The sequence below is a fragment of the Hippocampus guttulatus genome, chromosome 6 (assembly GCF_054856545.1).
Source record: "Hippocampus guttulatus isolate MCC_2025c chromosome 6, RoL_Hgut_1.0, whole genome shotgun sequence".
NCBI lineage: Eukaryota > Metazoa > Chordata > Actinopteri > Syngnathiformes > Syngnathidae > Hippocampus > Hippocampus guttulatus.
Window position 1 is genome coordinate 15,771,671 of NC_141266.1, and position 23,239 is coordinate 15,794,909.

Genomic DNA, 23,239 nt, shown 5'->3' on the forward strand with positions numbered 1-23,239 from the left:
TCCAAACTGAAACAATGGCTGGAGGGTGAAATGAGGGGAGCGACTTTATGTTTATTGTTGCAATTCCAAACAAAGACAGATATTCTAAATATAACCCTGTACAGATTTTCAGTTTAATCGAGACAAAGTAAAACCTAAATAGGAATATAATTCAAGCGTGAGGGGGATAATACGAGAATTACTGCAGGAACTACGGGTGAGCGAGCATCAGTGGGGGAGGCCAGCTTTGTCCAAAAGTGATGAGCACATCGTTTTAACTGTTGTCCTCTTTCGATATGTTACTCCAAACTGATGTGTGTCAAAATAATCAATTGGTATTTAAAATTTAAATAATAAAAACATACATAAACTGAAAAGAAATTGACCAATTATAGAGGATTCACTGTATGAATCCATTAAATTGTATTTAGTTAGCACGTTTCATACACTAAAATGCAACACAGAGTACTTTACAGAAATGAAAACAAAAAATTAAAATAACAAGAAATATACACAAAAATATAAAAACAAAATACCCCACCCATCATATGAACACAAACCCACCAACATCAAAGTGCTTGTTGAAAAAAGGTTTTAAAAAATTTAAAGGATTTTTTAAAAGTGTATTTATTAGATTTTTTTTAATGACTTTAGAATCAAAAGCATCGCAGTGCAATGTTTTGAGTAACAATTTAAGGTTTTTACCTGTCACACAGGTGTAAAAATACGTTCATACTGAGGGCTGTATTTTCTTGATTGGCGTAAATCCTGCATTGCGCTGCCGATGTTGATAAATTCACAGTCAAGGACAGGCTCTGCAAATCAGCGAGAGGGAGGGCTGCGCCACTGTGGGAGTCGTCCCAGCCGTCTTTAATCACGGCCAATCAAAGTGGCTCCTTTCATTCCCTTTAAATGCGGCACACTACTCCTGCACTAGAGACTTGACGTAGGCAAAGGCACAGGCGCGCCATTTGGAGACTAACGTCACACCCCTGAAAAGTTGTGTGCCTCCATCTAGAGCAGTGTCGTACAGCGCAATGATTTAAAAAAAAATATATAATACAGATGTTCCCAGGGGTTTGATGCCCGATGTACACATACTAAGGAATGAACTACGTCTTGTTAGACCAGCTGTGTACCTTGCCCAAGAGTGTTCCGATCAGCGTTGTCATCAATGACAAAGGCATAACATGTAGGTGAGTGGAAAACAAATCTCTGTTCAAAAAACCCAAATTCCTCCATTTTTCTCTAATCCCATCAGATTAGTTTTGTACTAACGCCTCCAAATTCTGGTGAGAACCGGCACCATTGGATATGTTTGACTAAATACATAATCAGTATTTTCTCTTGAAGTGAACTCCCATAAACAAGCCCGCATGAACGCTAAACCTCACAAGGAAATTGGCGATTAAAGATTCTTTGTATTGTCAACGTAATCATGCTAACAATAATAGGGTCACGTTTTGTTATTATCTGCCACTTTTGTATCAGCCTCAAGCCAAAAATGGCAAAGACTGCATTACTCTGCGAGGAGGAGTTGTTATTTTTCCCTCCTGCATTTGTTTGCGTTACTCAGATAAATTTCACCTATCTTAACCCTTTCAGGGACATTACAGTGGACATCTTATCATATGATCAGGTTATCATTATTCGTGCACCAAAGGGGGTTAATATCCTATGTATCGTTTCTTACCGTTGTATCCATCGTTGTTGATGTCTCCCAGCGGTGCAATGGCTGTGCCGAAGCGGCCAAAAGTGTACGTGCCAGTGAGGGCGACGGGTTTATAGAAGGTAAGCGGGGCCTTTTGCAGGTACAAGTAGACCCTCCCCACTTCTTTAGGTTTGCTCTCCATTTCTCTCTCCATGTAGAGGGGTGCTCCGACCAGAACATCATCCATCCTGAATGCGCAAGTTGGATTTAAGACAAATACAATACGTACATGTGATACATGCAAATATGATGGTCAACCTACCCATCTCCGTTCAGGTCAGTTACAGCCACTGAGTAGCCAAAATAAGAGGCCATCTGAAGGACAGAGCATTGAAGAATATACGTCATGAACGTACTGTATGTCACATCTAGGTATCTTAATCGGGGGAAAAGGATGGGGCAGGTAGGTAGGCTACATACATCTCAGATAAAGGTCCTACTTTTGAATAAGCTTTTTAAATTCAATTTTTTTCCCCAACGGCCAGGTTATAAATTGAAAAAAAAAAACCCTCATCCAGAACTCGTGCTGATCATGCCAAACACTGATAAGCCTCTTGTTGGGAATTTTCAAAATTGAAAACTTTAGATGTGAAATTAAACAACGGCGGTAGAACATTCGAGAGCAAGGAAACACATTTGGCAACTTCAAACTTTCATCGAAATGGACACCCATCTCAATATAAAGCAGAAGAACAATGGGATTCTTCCATGCCAAAACATGATTTGTGGAGTTTGCTTTCCCCGTGCTTGCATAGCTTTTTGCCGAGGTACGACATTTCAATAACAAGCACGTTAGGTTAAATGAAGACTAAATTATCCATAAGTGTGAATACGAGTGTGCATTGTTGTATTGTCTCCATGTGCCCGGCGACTGAATGGCAACTCGTCCAGGGAGTACCGACAGTCAGCTGGAATTGGCTCCAATTAACCATGACATGAACAAGCTCAGCGGAAATAGGATGGACGAATATTTATTTTAATAAAAACGATCATGCATAATATTCTTGGGTTACATCTTTTAATTTCTAGTGCACCACTCAAGGAATCTGGAAAAGTAGAGGTTAGGTCAATAACTGGGTCATCTTGATGTCTGTTGATCAACCAAATAACTTGAATTGATATATTCACCAATAATTATCAGAAATTCACGAGAAAAGTGTTCACTTTGAATACTTCATGAGTTCTTCCAGCTCAACATCCTATGGGAAGTTCCTGGGAAATTTAACAGACGTTTTGAAGTTTATTCAAACGCATCAGTTCAAAAACCACGGTGAATTTACATCGATAACACAGAGGCGCAGTTTAAAACCAGATGACTTTGCATTTGGAAATGCGTGATGCCTTCATCATGACTGGAACATGCTGCTGTCCCTACCTGTTCTCCCGTGAAATTCTGGATGAAGGTCAGGATGGTGGAGTTGATCATCACAACCTAAAAGAAGCAGAGGGACCACTCCTGATGACTCAGCGCATTCTGTCCTTTTCCGCACAGCAAACCAAACAAACAAAACAATACACACACCAAAAAAAAAAAAGACTACAACCCACACCACAAAGCTTAAATGCCTTTTTTATGATGCCCTCCCCCATGACAGTCCTTCGTGTTCCCCTTCTACCCCCGGTCTCACCCCCTCCTTCCCCCAAAAGTAACCCTGCTTGTGGGGAGAGATGGAGGGGGAGGCTGAGAATTCCTTCATAAGACCTAAAATAACAACCACATGGGGACAGCCGGGGGGGCTTAACACACACACACACACACACACACACACACACACACACACACACACACACACACACACACACACACACACACACACACACGGGAGGATACTGCTCGACCCACTCGCAGATGTTGCAAAGACACACTAACCCGGGATTGATTTACAAACAGAAAGACAGATGAAGATACACACAAATATCAGATTCTTAATGTTAAATGCTAACTTTTCCCAACGGGATGGCTGTCTGGGACATGAAAACAACTATCCTGCATGCCCGTTTACGCTCATTATAAACCAATGTAACATTTTCTCCCAGCCCTCACACACACACAGTGTTGCAGTATGTGTGTGTGTACTCTGAATGCACTGTGATTGCAGGTTAATGCGAGGGGGTCGTGGTGGTGAAGGCGGGTTGGTGGGGTGACGCGGGGTCAGCGCCCTCCACATACGGCGGAAGCAGTGTGTCATTAGGGAGGACGGACGCAGTCAGCCCCGGGGACAAGTTCCCATAAGAGCGCACACCAGTTAAAGCGTCAGAGCGAGCAATGCGGCCGCACGAATGGCACTCGAAGACTGGGGTTTCTTCACGGCCAGGCTCGTGCTTCTTTCCGATTTGACATGCCAACTTTGGAAATGGCGACGGTGCTTCTTGTCGAAAATGTCGCAATCATCCATGTATTGTCCCCCCAGCCTTGACAAAGAGACAGACTCCTCATGTTGTTGTTGTCATGAAGATAGTGTTGGAGGCGGTGGAGGAGCAGGGTGCCTTGTAACACGCTGAAATGACTGTGGTCAAATCTGGAAATGGTTTCCCCATCCGTTTGTCACAGAGTCGAACCAGTGGCGTAGCACGGGCTGCAGGCGCCAGGGTGAGTCAAGTATTTGTGCCCCCTTAACCCTTGGTCCACTCCATCCATCCATGATATGAACGGCTTTATCCTCATGAGGGTTGTGGGCGTGCTGGATTCTATCCCAGCCGACTTTGGCCAATAGGTGGGGTACACCCTGAACTGGTCGCAGGCCAATCGCGGGCCAAACATAAACGAACAACAATTTGCACTCACAGTTACACCTTTAGACAATTTAGAGTGTTCCATTAACCTGCCATGCATGTTTTTGGAATGTGGGAGGAAACCGGAGTACCCGCTGAAAAGCCACACAGGCACAGGGGGAACATGCAAACTCTCCGCAGGAAAGCCGGGAGTTTGAGCTCTGTACAAGTTTTACCCTCCTCTGCTATATTGATATTGTAGTCTGTTGAGGGTGTATTTTTTCCCCAATGTGTACATTATAATGACTAGATCTTGTAAATGTCAATATTATCTAAAATATAATTTCTTGTAATTACTGCATTTTTTTCCCAGATTGTACTGCACAGTTCTCACACACCCTCTATTAATTTCTATCAATTTGCAACACTGAGAATTTAGCAGGGGTCCATACAATAATACTATATTAAATAGATGACACTAATTATATAATTTCATTAAAAATAATAAACTGTAGTCATCTCATGCACGGAAGCTCACAGCACTGAGATAATTACAAAATAAAATGTTTCAGCACTTCATGTCTGTGGAGCGCATTTCAGCGGGACTGCCCCCCACCCCACCGCTCCCCCCAACCCCTTAGGGGGTTTGCACATGAGTTCAAGGGTCATTTAAAGGCACTGAGGCCACTTTGATTGTTAAGGTTCACAACTTATTGTGTGATTTCCTCCCAAATCCTTGCAAAAACACACCAACCTCAAGTACATTTTGCATTCCTGTGTCCATACTCACGTATCCAAAGTTTTGTGCTCCTCTTGGTACTCCGGCGAGGAGCTCTGAAAAAAAATCCAAAACAGGGCCTGAATTAACGCACATTTGGGAAAGACTTAAAATCAAAGACGGGGCTTGTCAAATGATTTCAACTCTAAACAGTGCACCGACTGTGAGAAAAGAAGAGTTGACAATACGTTGACTGATCGGCTGTAGTCCTAGTGACTGACGACTGCGCTGCAACTACCAGCTCGGGGAGATCACAGACAGCTTCCCTGTCATCTTGCTCTTCCCTATAACCACAAGGCCATAAACCTCCCAGCCCCGTTAGAACTTTGTTACGATCAATTCGTCGTCGTGAAAAAGACTCGCAAGACCACAGTGAGCTTCTCACCAAAGCACTTGCATCAAAATGTAACTTTTAAAACTGTTTAACATATGTTGGGCTGGAGGGCCTTTGAGTGGGGAATTGGGGGTTCATAAAAGCCAGCTCATTCAGTTAAAAAAAATAAAATAAAAAAATCCCACTAAATCATGATTAGCAAAGAGGCGGCAATAGATAGGACGTATAAAACGGAGGCAATGACATTGGCGGAAATGTCCAAAAAATAAGCACTAAAAAACACAACATTTTGTCAACGGTCGAACTTTCTTTTGGTCTTTATTGATGGTCCCTGGGTGTAATACTGAATGAGAGACGCAATTTTGTCAATGTTTAATCGATAATGAGCTTCTGGAGCGATCTCATGTCTCCACGGAAAAATAAGATGACATTTAATACTACGCAGATGCACTGTGCGTGTTACATCACAAGGTAAGAGTGCACACTTTAAATCATCGGGGTGCTGTTGCTTTGGTCAGCAATTGAGTATGTAACAGAGGTTAAATCGGCGCAGCGGTTTACTATCCAATTTACTATCCGCATGTAGCATCTATATACACTGAGATCATTTCATTTACTTTTGAGAAGTATTTACAGAGAACTGTAAATAGCACTGCGATTTATCCATTTTGTATTTATATTGCACTTAATTGAACGGTGTTTGTTTGTTTGTTTTTTCTTCTTTCTTCCTACATTCTTGCTGCTGGAGGCTGTAAATTTCCCCAGTGTGGGACAAATAAAGGATATCTTATCTTATTTATTTCATGGAGATGTTTCCCTCAAGTGTCATTATTTTTTTCAACCAAAATTTTCATTTTTAAGAAACCCAGATGATACGCCCATTTTCCTTTCGGATGAAATCCTACTAAATCCGTCCAGCATAGGCCCATTAGTCCTTTTGTTCAAGTCCAGAAGAAACACTAAACCTGCAGAGGTCTGCGAAGTCTGACACTAATCATTCTAATCAGTCAAAGTGGAACTCAGGAAATCCCGTTATCAGTAATTCCCAAAGACGTGTCCCCCTCGGGGGGTCGCGACCCAGACATTCAGAGACAGTTCTCATTATTGCCTGGAAGTTCAGAGCTGCACGTCGTCACCCAGCTGTGCGCTCGCTCCCTTTGGGTCACCCGATCACACGCCACAGTGATGTTCGCGTCTCAAGTGCCAAAGAGACAAGTTGTAGTTGTTGGTGCTGCATGTGTTCTTGGTTTCTCACCTTGTTCCGAATCACCGGTGAACTCCCCCACTGCTACAGAGTAACCTAGGAGGAAAGATCATTTGCTCATTAAGACACGTTGGCTACATTCGGGAAACATTTAAAAACGACATTGTGAAATCGAACAGAAAACAATGATGGCGACGTCATTTTTGAGAAACAAAGAAACACGTTTAAAAGCATATTGTCAATACGCTTTGTCTGCATACATTTTAGTTAAAAATATTGATAGGTGTAAGTGATGTGACTTCATCGGTGGCACGAGTAGCGTAATGAATGTACTTAGTGGAGAACTGTTATAAATGTACAGTAACTGACACAGTGGTCCGCCATCGCAATGCAAAATGAAGAGTTTAGTTGGACTGGCACCCCGGCCTTAGTCTTAAAAACGGGTACATCTTCATTGTTTGTAAATTTTGTATAAGGTTCCTGCCGCGCCCCCCGGCGCATCTGCAAATTTGGTCATAAAAAGTAGACAAGATTTTCGACGACCTAGAACCATTCCTAGCTCTGTGCACAGGTGGCGTCATGCAATTTTGGTGTATTTGATGGAGGCTCGGCAGACAGATTCAGAACTCCGTGGGGCATGTATGGTGGATGAAGTCTGAAACCTTGAGGAAGAAAGAGGACAATCAAAATACATCAAGCTCGCAACTCAAGGTGCCTGGAGGAGGTGGAATCTCCTCAAAAGACATTGGACATCGTTTTCTGCTCCGAACAGCGTATGAGACCTTGATGGAGGACCCACTGTGAAGGTTTTGTGGCTGAAAAGGGACAATGGAGCACATGCTTTTAGGATGGAAGATCGTACTGACATAGCGGAGATTTAGGTGGCACTATGGCGAAGGTGGTAGCGATACTCACAGACATCCTGGAGCAAGAAATGAGGTAAAAGAAACCCAGCCAAAGCAAGGCCACTGCTAAACACCATTGCCTTTGTGAAAGCGGGCCAAAGCCATGTTGTCCACCTCCTGCAGCCCAAGGGATGAGAAATGGAGGAAGACCTCAGAAGGAAACTACACTTCCCATCGTCGGGACTGTCCCCAGCCCTATGAGCAGACATCATCATGTAGTCCGCAGAGAGAAATAAAATAATCCCGAGAGGAGGTTGGGAAGAAGCTGCAGAGAAGAAAAAAAAGGGCTAAATTCCACAAAAGATTACTGGGACAAGGGGTGGACAATGTGTTTGATGGTCGTCAGAATTTGAGGATTCCCAGCTCAATCTGGATGGAATCCAGTGACAAAGGTTGGATGGAGAGGCCACTTGAGGAAAGCAAATGTTCATAGGTGGAGAGAAAAATCAGACAAAGCCCCGTGTTGGCTTTGACACAAGAGAGAGTGCAGAAGATGGAAGCCTGAACGACAAGGAGCTGTGACCTGGACAATCACCGATGACTTGCCAAGCGGAGGCTCGAAACACACGGTGAAGGTTGGGGGCCACCTGACAAACTCTCAAACAGGTCAAGGCTTGATATGTTGACATCGTACGTGCGTTATACAACCGATAATATCCTTCTAATTCTTTGGAAATTATAGTTCGAGTAGGTTTTATTCACTATCCCACCAGATGAGATGATAGCCACAGTTTATAACTATAACCAATCACCATAAATTGATCCTGCGGGGGAAAGACTTGTCAACAATTTTCTTTTTGGCAAAGAGCATTATTGTCCCAACCATTATTGGGCCAAGGCAGATCTTTTACAATCGAATAATCTCATGGCACACTTTTAAACCAAGATGTCAAAAAAGGTACCGTACTTTGACTTTAGATTTAGTTTTCTTTGTTCCGTGACCATGATTGTAACTCAAAACACTCACATCTCAAATCATCTTTCCCCATTGAAATGAATGGAAATGCCATTTATCTGTTCCAGCCTTCCCCTAAAACAACCCCAAAATTTTGTTTGTGTTTCTTTATTTAAAAAAAAAAAAAAGAGTATCATAAATCCCAGTAAATAGAATGTAAAGAATCAAATCATTTGTGCATCATGAGTTAATGCTTTTTATAGAGGATAAATATTGAGTGGTGATATTCAAATATGTGTTGAGCCACTGTTTGTGTTGAAATATCTATTGCTTGTATGGTTCTAAAACCACTATAATCTATGCTAACCATTGGCATGTTCATGGTGTAACCCATTTTATGTTAGAATTAAGCAAGTGGGCCATTAAGGGAACATTAGTGATTGATTAAAATACAGAAGATGTGATTGTCTTTTTAATGATTAGTGTACGAGAAAAAATGCCAAACTGCTACTACTTAGGAAGTGAGTTGAGTTAAGCTAACAGCCGCCATACAGCATTAGCAAAAAAATTGTCTGGGTGACGACTCTTGTGATTGAGGTCACTCCTACGTCATGAATGGTGACTGTTGGCAAAGATAAATGAACAAAGACACATTTTTCCTGAACAAAGATTAATTTTTAAACCAATCAAGCAAATAATAATGATGAAACAGATAATATCGCTCAGCTCTAATGTGCCACGGCACAGGGGTCAGGAATCACTTCTTAAGGGTCGATTTTGTGTTTGGGCATTACCGAGGTAACTGTCATCGTGTGTGTCTTCAGCGGCGGTGGTGTGTTTCTCTCCGGGAACTCGTCTCAGCACAGCTTTCAAAGAGTAGCCATTCAGTATCTCCGCTACGCCTGCTGTCATCACCTGCCCTGCACACACACAGAAAGATGTACGTCGTACGAGATTCTGCACATGGAATAATAAAACAAGCAGGGTGAAAATGTCGCATCGAGTTAGCACCGTGTACGTCGAGCTATCGCGACACGTCGGCGTCACCCCCGAGGGAAGTTAAAACCCATCATTAGTCGAGTCCAAAAACAGGAAACATATTCCTTATGTTCCTTAAACTTTCAAGAAAACATCTGTCTTTTTTCCACCGCGAGGGTTTATGATTTACGCTCGCAGAGATACAAACAACACCTTTGCTCTGCCATTGAGCAGCAGGTTAAACAAACAAAGCATTTTATCTACGGCTGTACTCAACCTTCCATAAATCCTCTTTATTGTGCACGTATGCGCGCGGTCCGGCTCAGGCAGAGGAAATGGCGCGCTCTTAACCCTCCTGTCAGCTCAACATTGCCTACTTGGACTGACTTTTATCTCCCAAAATAACACATCAACACATTAAATTCACCGTTAAATTTGGCACGTTATTTTGTCATGGAGCACTTCTTACGCCAACTGACAAACTGACCATACAATCATTGGCCACCACATTAGGCACAACCTCCGAACTGCACGGTATCAGACTGACATGTGCTTATAATACGTCGGTCTCAGGATGATACAGTGAATTTCTTCCCCACTAGAAACTACAGCCGAGATAATAAACAAATTGTTAAATGAATGCCTCCCCAGTGGTGTCAATCAAAACGGAGTGTTAGTATTTTCAACAGAATTTTTGAAACAGGCCTTGTATTGGATATCATGGGAGTGTACCTAAAGAAGTGTCCGGGGAGTATACATGGCTCCACTGCTGATGGTGATTGTTTCATATAATAGTCTATAAACTCCGGGCAAAGTGCTTTTATAAACATTAAGAGGAAGTATTTTAACTGGAGGCAGCCGGCCTTGCCGAGACGAGGGCACGGAGAGGGAGCAGTCCATTAGTGTAGTCTGTGGTGGCTTTTATATGCTAAGTAACAACGGCACCACTAACAAATAACAAGCCCGAATCACACACGTATGGTATCATGGTTTCGAGACAGCTTTTCCTGCCCTTTTTCTTAAATCTGTACCAAAGTTGTTCAGGTGTATAGTTCTGGATGTGTTAACCAGTTAGTAGGATGTTGCAAAAATTGCAAAATCTGCAAAAGTTGAATCGAGGCTACTGGACTTTTCTCGGTTGTTGTAAACAAATGCCATGATGCAAAACTTGTATGTAGGTTTTCAGTCATACACATAAAGATGTGTATGACTGAAAACCTACTTACTAATTCATTTCCAGAAAAAAAACACTTTCTCATTTCTCTAGATCTCCCGCCACCCCCCCTCCATACACTGCAAACCAGCCTGTCAAATGTGGAGCACCCCTCCCAATTTTGTTTCAATTATTTATTTCCTCTTTTTTGCCATTTAAGTCTTGAAGGAACATTCCCACTGCCCAGGAATGCAAGTGTACGACATCGCATATTGTTGTTTTTTTTCAGAGGAATTTTTTAATCTTCTCGCGAGCCAGGATAGAAAAATTCCCCATAATCGTAACAGAAACAAAAATGTTATGACCCCCGTCATTATCAACAAACTAAGGGACAAACAAACTCTGCGTACTATGATTATTATTATTATTATTTTTGCTTCTGCAACACTCATTTTTTTTCTTTTTCTCTCCATTTGAGTCACGGGGCGAATATTCCTCCTGCCCCGGCATACAACGCATCCATACACATCGTCTTGTCATCCTATGTAAGAAGGTAGCCAGCTAACTAAAGAGATAGATCGACAATGGAATCATTCCCCTTGTGCCAATATGTTCAACCTTGACGCTGTAGTCAAGCTTGCCTGACACCAAGAGGAAATGAGAAATGAATGTGTATTTGCGGAACAGTGTTTTCCCTAATTTAAAATGAAGGAAGAGGAAAGGGGCCGACCCTGGAGAGCACACCTGGAATAGTGGGAGTACTGGCCCACTCGTACGGGTGATCTCCCCTTCTATGGCCTTTCGGCATTCTGCTCGGACTCCACATCCTGAAAGCAATCCATCGAGCGGGAAATGCATCTGCGCTGTCTAAATCCTTAACCCCGGCCCTCACCTCGCATCCCTCTCGCAGCCTTCTGCAACACGTTACTGTCATCTCCTTAATGACCCGCTATCACCCCCCCCCCCCCTGCCCCGCCACCACCACCTTTCCTTCTTAGAGCTTCCTCCTCCTACGAGCTTTATCATGGAGCAGAGGGGCCGGCCCTCCACGCTCCATTACCCCCCCAAGATCAGCTCATTATGGAGCCCAAACACTCACTTCCTGTCACACTGTTACAGATGTGAAGTAGAAGGAGTAAAGGGAAAGGGGAAAAAAAATAATGAAGTAAAAGTCAGAATCTCTGTCATCTCGTGATGACACTGCTTATCTGGCAAGTGTGTGTGTGTGTGTGTGTGTGTGTGTGTGTGTGTGTGTGTGTGTGTGTGTGTGTGTGTGTGTGTGCGTGTGTGTGTTGGGGGGAGGGGGCGGTAATGGCTGTTGAGCTCACCACCTTGACTCGTATGAAAACCATTCTGTACATATCCAGGAGAGCTCCTTAAAATCACGGTTAATTGCAGGGTTGCTGGTCCAGCTCTTATTTTTTTTACTGTGGAAAACAACCTGCTCATGGGTCAAACTTTTGCCATAGTATTTACTGTAATTGTTGAAGTCGTCTGTGACCACTGCCATAGTGGCGCAGTCCTCCCTCTTGCAGGTCCGCTGGCTTGCACTCGTCTGCGAAAGTAGCAACAGACGGTCTAAACCGCCTCTGGGCAGAGTTACGCCGCACAGTTATGAAAATGGAGTCCTTTGTCTCTAGGTGTGAATATGTGTGGGAATGCTTTGTTTTTGTGCCTTGCGATGGGATCGGCTCCAGCTCACCCGTGACACTGATGAGGATTGGCAGTATAGAAAGTGGATGAATGGCTAATTCATGGATTTGAGTTCAAGCACATTTCAGGCCCTCATTAAATGTCTTTGTTGACATTCCAGTCACCTTTTGGGAACTTTATGGATGGATGTTTGGTTGAATTCAAACTCATTTGACTTCAAAGATTCCATTCCATCACTTTAGCGTATGCATCGTGTGTTACTGCATTTACCTTGCCAGTAAAAGCTTCCAGGGCCTCCTACCACCAGCCTTCCTTCCTGGAATAAATACAATTAACTTGTGGTCAGTCACGTGACAGGAACTTGCGAGTGCTTGTGACTATTTGCGTGGCAACAAATGTGGTCCTGAGTGCATATGTTTGTGCATACCCTGCTGTCATACGTGGCGACAACTTTTGCAGAGTGAGAGCTTCCTGTACAGGAGGGCTACGTTGGATCGTGAGATGGAGGTTAAAGGTCCCGCTGACTTTACAGTGAAAGCCTGTATATGTGTTTATTTAGACTATTGTGTTTGGAGGCGCATTGGGACGAGAGGCTCCCCAGGAGATAAACAGGCTCCCAACTTTCACGATAAATCTCAAAAGGGAGGTGTCCGCTTGAAACTTTAAGAAGGGGTGCGTTGCGATGCGTTCAGGGAGTCTTTGCCGGTGATGTGCTTGTGTTGCATTCATTCATACCTTCGTGAAATCCACACTGAAGCCCGCCTGGCAGAACCCCTGCCCCTCTGGGTCCGGGTCATCTGCAAATCACACAAGCACGCACGCACACACACACACACACGCACGCACGCACACACACAAACAACACACACACACACACACACACACACACACACACACACACACACACACACGCACATACACACACGCACACACACACACACACGCACACACACACACACACACACACACACACACACACACACACACACACAATAGAGCGTAAAGAGGCAGCATGTCATTTGTTCTAATCAGTGGAAAGGTTTGTTTTCTGGAGCCAAATGCTCATCTGACACGGGAGAGAATATTATATCAGATGAAACAGTTTAATCAATAATAAAAAAAGAAAAAGAAAAGAAAAACAATACGCCTGAAGGCATGTTTTTATTAGAATAACATCGCCTAACTGCGCATGAAAATCAGAAGGACGGATTGTTCCCCATGTTGGAGGCACCCTGAGGTGACGCTTGATGATGTGTAACAACGCAACGTGTAAACACAACGTGATTTAGGGGATCTAGGGAGGGTGCACGTTCGAGCGTCAGCGGAGGCGCAGAAATTGGACATATAAGAGGAAACTATAGCGCAGCTTTATGTCTCCCTGGAGAACGACATGGTTCACCGTGTTAAGTGGGGCTTTGTTTGCACTGGCGCATAGGCGCACACGACATCATGCATATCTGTGTGATGGCTGGAGGGTGTGCGTAAATGTAGGAGCGGATTTGTTTGCAGAGAGGCCGACAATAAAGGCCACATTTGATCTTTTGTTGATGATGTGCCTTTGTCCTTATCATGCTCATATCACCCTGCAGGGAGGGGTATGTGCAGCATGAGCCTGGTTTTGAGGGCGGAAGGGTTAGGGTGCAAGGCAGGAAAATCCCTACAAGCCCATTAAGTTGACAGAAAAAAGACACAGATAAACTATCAGCAGGGGAAAGACTTGAAAGTGAGACGTGAAGTAGCAGCTCCAGTGAGCTGGGCTGCAACCGGGAGTGACATCGTGAGAAAGTAAGATCAGATCTTTGTCTGGATACCTCATCAGGTAGCCTTGCTCAATCAAATCAGATGCATCATGAACTGTATCAGATAACTGTTCTGTTTGCCATAATATACACGAAGTATTTTTTTTTTGAAAGTGTTAATTGAGCATTTACGATTGTGTGGTTGTAGTTTACAGTCCCGGTGTCCTAATAACAGCTATTTCTAATCATCAAGATGAAATGAATAAGATGAGGCAGTGCAGTTGTACAGGAAAGCAAACTAACACAAAATAAATTAATGACTCAGATTGTAGCTTGTTTAAGTACATATGTTTGTACAGAATCTCTTGCATGGAAAACAATTTGGCCGGGATGACAATAGATTTTTGATGTTTTCATTTTGATGAACTACTGTATTTCAGGATGGTGGTGTTTTTAGTGTTTTTAGGCAGTATTTGTTATTTGCAAAAGACTGACTTCGAACAACCAATTGAAAAATGGATACCTCTGCGACAACCAAAGTTAATTGAAACTTCGTGCGACCATAGCTGCCGTATATTGAACTGACTATTGGTTCAATAGTTCTGAATAGCCCACTTCAGTAACATTAGATTTATGGTAGCTGTTTAGAAGGTCAAGTTTGAAGATGCATTATAAAATGTATTGTTAAATTAATGCCTCGCAAAATTATTTATCTCAAGGCATCTTGTATCGATCTTTGCATGTGTACCTTATGTTGTGGCCATTAAGTCCATGTACTACATTTGGATTCATACGTTCATACGGACAGCTGCGAAGGTCGAAAAAAAAAAAAAGAAGAAGAATAGGCGAGGTGAATAGGAAGCGGAGGAGGAATCGTAAAGTGACTCACTGGTCCGACATGGCGAGTATTCTGCGTAGGCACTGAAGTTCTGGACGGCCACGTAACAGGTACCCACGGGATCCATTTCCCCGCTCAGCTTCACTGTACGCCAGTGGTAGAGAGGAGCGCACGCCTGCATAACACATCATAAGTTTACGTTCTGAAAAACAACCTCAAAAGCGGGTAGAGGAGCAGAAAACCCTCCAATTAATTTGATAATATTTTCTACTGAGTTTTAATACACTTATTTTCAAACAAATGATAAATAATAAAAACAAAAATATATTTGAAAACATGGTGAATAAAAAATACAATGGCGTGGTCATACAATGTCTAAAATGTTCCTTTTAATTCCAGAAAAACATTTGATTGTTTCTAAATGATTTTTTCCTCACTTTTTTTCCAAAGTGCAGCCGAATGTTACGAGAGTTTTCTTTCTTTGGGTATTTTCATAGGTGGGTGCAGTTAGAAATGGGTGTTTGCGCTGTTGTGGGAGTGAACAGAGCTGACTTGATTCCCAGCCAATCAAAGCGGCACCTCGCATTTCCTTTAAATTCAGCACAGGTGAGAGGTGTGATCTACATGGCGGAAGCAGAATGGACTTGGTCGCTGGAGCCCGTGCAGGAAATCGGCTTGCGCAAACTACGTTCATAAAGAACTGCAAGAAGATTCAGACGTTTCGATTCACGCCTTTATGAATAAAAAACAATGACATCCATGACACATATCGGAAGAGTGCAGAATACGTCTGCCTGGACCTGGATCAAATCCACCGAAATCGTATCACAACACATGCGCCACAACTTAGACCTGGTTTCACCTGTTCTAAATTCTAGTCTACTTTTTTACCACCAAATTGTGAGGTGTGGCGGGGGCGTGTAATAGAAAATGCCCAGTGAGACGTAAGGTGGTCTGCCAAATTCCTAAACATGGTAAACTAGACATGCCCTGGCATGAAAATGAAGATGCGCCAATTTTTACACTGAGCGCCCATGCACCTGTCTGCGGAAATAGAGAAAATGATGTCATTCACACAGAAAAACTTCTTTCTTTCTGAAGAAAGTAAGATCTTTGTTTAATCGGCAAACGTCCAGCCGATTATTATTTTGAAAAGGCCTAATATGAGCCCAATATCATTGGCCTAAGTACCGTAATACACATAAGTATTTTAATATACCACAACAAATATATGTATTATTTTTACTCCACCAGAAGTGGTTTATTATTGAATTCCAATGCACTGCACATTTTTTTCTACTTTTAACCCCCACCAGTAAATTGTATAGTCATATATTTCATTATTATTTTCACATTAAAAACTGATACTCATATTACAGGACATGGATCTTGATTCCTTTTTACTGCAGCAGAGCTCTGACACCTATTATGTTCCTCGTTGCACAATGTTTTCCATAGTGTGGCGTGCCACTCAACCTGGAGCTACTAAAATGCTTTGCATTTTTCTGCAACAATGACAATCAACATTCTATTACAATTTCCCAAGGACAACTTACCACCACTTTGCCTTTGTGTGTCCTGACAGATGCTCCAAACCACTGATGGGACTTAAACTCCAAAGGTTCTCTGCTGCCATTTACCTTTATCATGCGGTTATCTGAACAGAAGAATGAGCAAAAATGTAGCAAAATCATTAGCGATGCCAGCAAAATGAACTTTGGCACTGACTCCATTCTTGGAGTCTTTGAGGATGAAAAGCATTTGTCATGGATAAAACAAAGTCTTAAACAGACCAATAAATAAACACCAAAACAAAATTTGCTTCACAGAAACAGACGTTTGTCCTGATGCTAATGTTCCTTTTTTTTTAAGCTAGCTAATGCTGGTCTCATAAAATATAACAACACCTGGGAGACACACCATTACAACCATCTCCCTGCTGACCTAACTAAATTGTGTTAGGATTAGTGTAACTGTGTTTGCGTGTGTTTCTTTGTGTATATTTTCCAACATTATTGCAGCTGGGTTTCTTTCGGAATGTGTGTAGCCCCCCCCCCCCCCCCCCAATTCGTTGTTAAACACCTTTCTTGAACACATGTTCACTCAAACTCGCACTTTGCATGTGCTCATGCTGTGCGGACCGCTTCACAACAATGACTGACCGCGGTGAACATGCTCCATCCATCATCCAGTGACCCACTGATTGATTTTCCCTCAGATATCAACATAACATTCTCGTTTGTCACAGATTTTTTTTTCTCCACGCTTCCTGGCTTAAATGAGACATTGATGCTATGTTACGAATAGACTGAATAAAAAGGGAAACAGTCATCAGTCTGTCTCTGAATGTTTTGAAATGCCGTTCCAATGCTAGTGTCGCGCTGAACGCATGGATGCTTGCCCAAAGCAATTAAGCCATCGCCGAGGTCCAATCCCAGAGCAGATGTCATGTTGGTCCTCTTTCGACCAGAAACCAGTTAGGAATGAATCAACAGCCCCCTTTCACCCCAAAAAACATATTTGGGGTACTGTAGTTTAAAACACAATCCACTAAAATTGAAAAGAATGCCTCCAACCCCAGTTCTAAAATCCATCCATCCATCATTTATACACGCATCAGAGTTGCCAAGAAGCGAAGTCCATAGAGTCATGCTTGGATTTGGGAGACCTGACCTCTGTCATTTTCTATCCGTTTTGTTTTGATTTTCAGCTGAGCGGTGGGCGTTTCCCGTCAGCTGCGCGCCATTCTTGCATCACAATCAAGCCACTATTAAAGACTCTCCTCACGACAACTGACTGTCGGATAATTCACTTTGCTCAAGCCTATTGTTCAGATGCAATTTTCTAGAGGTTCCTGATCTTGCTCCGTTTTTTTCCCGTTCCTTGTTTTTTGCTCTTTGCATTCTGGTGAGTAGTCATTTTGGTTTTGGGAAGTTATTCTTGGTTTGTATTTGTCGTGAATTGTTTCTCTAGCCCTTTACAGACAAGCTAATTTCGTTTTTCCTCGCTTTTGCAAGCCAGCGCCTTTTGTTTCTCTCATTTTATCTTGGTGTCGTTACCAGCGTCTTTACTTGTACTTTGTCAGCTTCAAGCCACTTTTTCGGAAAATAAATATTGGTTGTGTACATCTTATCTGGGGCGGCCCGGTGATCCAGTGGTTAACGCGTCAATCTCACAGTGCAGAGGTGCAGGGTTCGATTCCGGCTCCGGCCTCCCTGTGTGGAGTTTGCATGTTCTCCCCGTGCCAGCGTGGGTTTTCTCGGGGTACTCCGGTTTCCTCCCACATTCCAAAAACATGCCTGGCAGGCTGATTGAACACTCAATTCTTATGTCCATACAGTATAGAGTATATGTCCCATTACTCAGTTTCAGTCCTCCATCCGTCACAATGCTGACATGACACGACAAGTCTGCCTTTTGTCACTGCTCCCGCACAAACACGCATGCAGGTACGTACGCTTAAGCAGGCGCATGAGAAATTGACGCGTGGATAATAACCAGCAAGACACACACGCGCACACACATATGTTTGCCACACTCGCCCTGCTTATTGTGTACATGTGTGCTTCTTCCCTTGTCGGGTTTGTACCTGTAATAAGGGGTCTGCTGTAACTCGAGAAAAATCCGCCATGGCCTCGATCATCAATCACAGAGTTGTGTACAAAGCTGTGTACAAAGCTCGCTGGTGTTTAGATTACTGCACGCATCCAAGCACACACTTGCTGCCTCTTGTGCTTTCAGAACATGGAATTAAGCCAGCAACACTTAACTCTAAGTGCTAAACTTTTTGTGAAGAATTACCCAGAATTAGCGGAATAAAACCATCCCTTATACATGCATCGATAAAATGCAATCAGGGAATTTCCATGAACCATCTGACCACTCACTTGCTCTCTCATGCTATTGCCTGTGCACGGTTTTGTGTAGAAGGTAGGAATAATAATTACGCCATCCATTATTATGAATAGTGTTGATGGTGGAAAATTCCCTCAAACCTCAGAATGCTAAAGCAGACGTGCCAACCATGACAGCGCCCTGCCCTGGTGTCAGACAGGACAAAACAACCAGCAGTGTCAACTCGTTTGCTGTCTAAACTCCGACATGCTCTAAAAACTAGAGGGACGGCGAAGCTTAGCAATATAGTGCTCAATAGAACTCTAGTATGGAAGCAAGAGTTCAGAGCATTCTCGCATACTTTGAAAAATAATATGTATATATTTTGAATGAATTGATTGTTAATCTGGGTAGTCCAGTGGTTAGCACGTCGGCTTCACAGTGCAGAGGTACCGGGTTCGATTCCAGCTCCGGCCTCCCTGTGTGGAGTTTGCATGTTCTCCCCGGGCCTGCGTGGGTTTTCTCCGGGTGCTCCGGTTTCCTCCCACATTCCAAAAACATGCATGGCAGGTTGATTGGTCGCTCTAAATTGTCCCTAGGTGTGAGTGTGGGCGTGGATGGTTGTTCGTCTCTGTGTGCCCTGCGATTGGCTGGCAACTGATTCAGGGTGTCCCCCGCCTACTGCCCGAAGACGGCTGGGATAGGCTCCAGCACCCCCCGCGACCCTAGTGAGGATCAAGTGGTTCGGAAAATGGATGGATGGATGATTGTTAATCTCAATCAATGAATTAAAACAATAAGCATGAAAGTCAAATTCACATCCAGAGTGCACGGTTGACCTCTACGAATGTCTTAAAGGGGAAGTCAAGTAAAAAAATGTTCTTTACGATAATATGTTCCGTGCGCCTCACTAGTCCAAACACGGTATTCCGTGGGACTTGAGCAGCCAAATCCACCCATTCTTATCCATCTCAGAAGGCGGCCATTTTGCCACTTGCTGTCGAGCGAAAAATGACATCCCCAGTTGCTCAGTGCTCAACAACAAAGCAAATGATGGCCTCCAACAGCGACACAGATACCGTGTATACCGTATGTAACGCGGGCTTTTGTTTTCCCCTGCGCGGTCGTAGTTTTTCGTTACAAAGACTTCAAATGTGATGCTGCTCAGATGCTGATTTAAAGCCATTTCCTCCAAGCCAAGTAGGCATGAAAAGTCATTTTTGCCCTCTCATTTTGGGGATGTTGAGTCATCTCAAAGAGAGAAAGAGAGAGGGGGTGGATTGATGGAGGAGAAGGGGAGACAAGAGGAGGGCAAAGGAGACAGGGATACATTTTCAAGATGTAATGAAAAGCAGACCTCACCCAATCCCCCTTCTTTCTTCCGTAAGGGAACTAAATTCCCATGTGCATACAAAGCAACCCCCCCACACCCTCCCCTGCACTCCCCGCCTTTTTGCTGTTCTCACTTGTTCTGGAGTTTAACCTCCATCCACCGCACACAACATTAGAGATGGAGCAGAGGCTGATTGGATACTTAGCATATCAAACTATTCGGTCTTCCACCAGCAAACCTGCCAGCCATCTTTTTGATAAAAGCCATATGGTCTTATCGCTCTTGTTTTTTCCACGCAAACAACAACGCGCCGGCTCCCATACAATTAACTCGTTGGTTCCAAATGAAACAAGTGAGGTCACCTTTAGCTTTAAAAGACACATATGTGTACAATCCCCTTTCCGCGTACGATTCATTGAATGAAATATATTGAGACAGCTCTCACTTCAGAACAAAATAAAGGAGGGAACTCACTGGCATTGTCAAAGGGAATTTGTCTGCAGCTGTCAGGCAGGCCCGGCCAAGGGCAGTCGTAGACGGACCCGGCCTCCACAATGCCAGGCTGGGAGGTGTTGGCCTTGGGAGCGCCTACCAACACGCTGAACCTGGGACACAAATGCATCTTTCAAGAAATGCAGGGTAAGAAAAGGCAAAGCATGGGCCAAAAGATTTGTTTCCGTGATAACAGAAGACATGACTCATGCATCTGTCACATTAGTCTGCTACAGCATATTTGGAGATAATTGCTTGTTATGTACTAGAGGTGCATTGATTAACTAATAAATAATCTCATTAATTGATAAGTATTTTTGATCATCAATGAGTCAGTTAGATACCTAAAATTCTCCAAATCCTGAGAATTTTAGCCTCTTGACAGTGAATGCTCTCAATTTCTTTAGTCTTCTATGAAAGCAGACAGACTATCATTGTATTGAATCCAAATAAGAAATTTCCAAAAGTCAATTTTTTCTTTGGAAAAAAATGATCAACATTATCGCCTATTTTATGGACCACACCAATTACACAATCATTTAAAAAAATGTTTGTGTGGTTTCTGCACTGTCAATTTGAAAATTTTTGAATCAAATGATGGAAATTAAACATGATTTTTAAAAGATTTGATCAATCAATTAATTGAGAGATTAATGGAGTATTAGTATATGTATACATATCCTAATATATATATATATATATAAATGAACATATATGTATATATATATGCATACATTGTATACGTATATATATATATACTCGAACATATACATATGTACTGTATATATGAATATATGTGTGGGTGTATAGATAGATACAAAAAAAATAGGCGGTTATGTTTAAATTTCAGTTTGCATGGACTAGACGGGCCCTATGATGGGCTAACCAGTTCAGGGTGTACCCCGCCTACTGCCCAAGTTCAGCTGGGATAGGCTCCAGCACGCCTGCGACCCTTGTGAGGATAAACAGATCAGAAAAATGGATGGATGGATGGATGACTTTTTAAGTAATGTTGATCAGCGTTGATGGTAAATGGAAGTCAACGGCACATTACATTGAAAGGGGAAAAATTCTATGTCAACATTTGATGCTTGTGTATCAAATCCTACAAGTAAAAAAAACAAAAACATCACATAACTATATTTTTCCCATTACAGTATATATCAATTGTCCATTGCATAATCTGAGATCTACAAAAAAATGGTTTACCCATTCAGCCACATGAACACAGCCATAAATAACTGTCAAGATGATGCAATGCAGCTTTACAACCACTCTAATATATTAGATTAATGTGAAATGAGTACTAGATTATGATTCTAGTAATGTTATTGCAGTTCCTGAATTGAATCAATGGACTTCACGTAATTGTGCAAGTCTACCGAATGTTGCGGTCGACAAAGTTGCGACTCACTTGTTGCTGTCGGTGCTGGCCTGGTAGAAGTCAACGGAATAACCGAAATAACTCCCACTGGGTCCGCGGTACACCGTGGGATGCTGTGCGTAAAGGTTGAAGCTCCAAACCCCACTTGGAGCGCACCAGAGGAGGGAGAATAGCCGTAGTGTGAACACTCCCATGCGCCGTGAACGCTCCATCCCGCCGTTTACAATCCCGGGTTCAACGATGTGAGGCAGGCGGATGGAGGTCCCACCGTGTTGCAGGTGAGGTCGCTTCAAATGCCGGCTGCAGTCCGTCTGGATCACCGCGCTCCTCCCCCGGATCTTCTCCTTCTTCTGACCCCCTTCAAGCCAGCGGCAGGTCTAGTGCTTGGGAACCTCCACAATACGACACAGTCCCACCCCCGCCCCCTTGCTCGAAACTTTTACCACCCCTACTCACACACGCGCGTTCATTCAAGCAGGAACAGACCACAAGTGAGCGCGCAAACTGTGCGTCATCACTCCTTTTACGGCGCGTTTTCCGCATGAAGGGGGGGGGGGGGCGGGCTAATCCATCGCTTTAATTAATGCTTGAAAAATAAACAAAATCAAAGGGAAACTTGTAAAGTATACATGAGGGGCAAATTCGAAAAACTTGGATGTGCATGCAATCCAACGTCCCCATTGCTTTTGCACAACACTTCCTTGCATTTTGAACCATCCCTTGCATAATAATAATATTAATAATACAAATAAATACATTGAGAGTAGTTTTGCAAGGCATTAGGTACACTTACACAAACTAATGCGGTACTACCCAACCACTGGTGCGGTGAGAGATCATCAAGTGTGCAGAAGGAAATGATTATCCAGTATCATTTATTTGGTCAGACAATTTGTAATTATTTACGGAAAAGAATGCATCTTCGTTCATCTATTTATGCCACTAACATATCGTGACAGGCAGAGCGGTTCAATGCTCTGCCACTAGTGGCAGAAAATACAATTAAACTGCATAGCCACTTATTTTCATTCATACAAGACAATAAGTAATGGCCTCTTGTAACTGCAGCAGATGTGTGTTCAATAAAACGGATCTCACACTGAATAATTTACCAATTGCCGATTAAATTGAGACGAGATCAGCATTATTTCGTTATTGTGTTGCAAGAAATTTCAACTGTAAGATATGTGCAAGTTTACCCAACACTGTGCCCAGTAGGTTTGCATCATATTGGAGGATTTGGCTGTAACACGAACTGCCAAGCCTCTTGTATTAAAAACATTTAGAGAAAGATGATGATAATGGACTGAGAAAACC

The 23,239-nt window shown here is 43.0% G+C and overlaps 1 protein-coding gene across 1 annotated transcript in view; it reads right to left on the minus strand.

The window, feature by feature from the left end:
• itga8 (integrin, alpha 8) overlaps nucleotides 1-22,335 on the minus strand; it is a 47,797-nt gene extending 25,462 nt beyond the window's left edge. The window contains exons 1-12 of the mRNA XM_086113869.1: nucleotides 21,953-22,335; nucleotides 20,521-20,651; nucleotides 16,436-16,536; nucleotides 14,931-15,054; nucleotides 13,038-13,099; nucleotides 12,573-12,618; nucleotides 9,313-9,438; nucleotides 6,770-6,814; nucleotides 5,193-5,236; nucleotides 3,066-3,122; nucleotides 1,953-2,005; nucleotides 1,673-1,878 (exon numbers count right to left, since the gene is read on the minus strand). Of these exons, the coding sequence (XP_085969995.1) occupies nucleotides 1,673-1,878; nucleotides 1,953-2,005; nucleotides 3,066-3,122; nucleotides 5,193-5,236; nucleotides 6,770-6,814; nucleotides 9,313-9,438; nucleotides 12,573-12,618; nucleotides 13,038-13,099; nucleotides 14,931-15,054; nucleotides 16,436-16,536; nucleotides 20,521-20,651; nucleotides 21,953-22,134 (1,177 nt within the window). The 5' untranslated portion in view covers nucleotides 22,135-22,335. The remainder of the gene's footprint in view (nucleotides 1-1,672; nucleotides 1,879-1,952; nucleotides 2,006-3,065; nucleotides 3,123-5,192; nucleotides 5,237-6,769; nucleotides 6,815-9,312; nucleotides 9,439-12,572; nucleotides 12,619-13,037; nucleotides 13,100-14,930; nucleotides 15,055-16,435; nucleotides 16,537-20,520; nucleotides 20,652-21,952) is intronic.
• Between the last annotated feature and the right edge of the window lie 904 nt (nucleotides 22,336-23,239).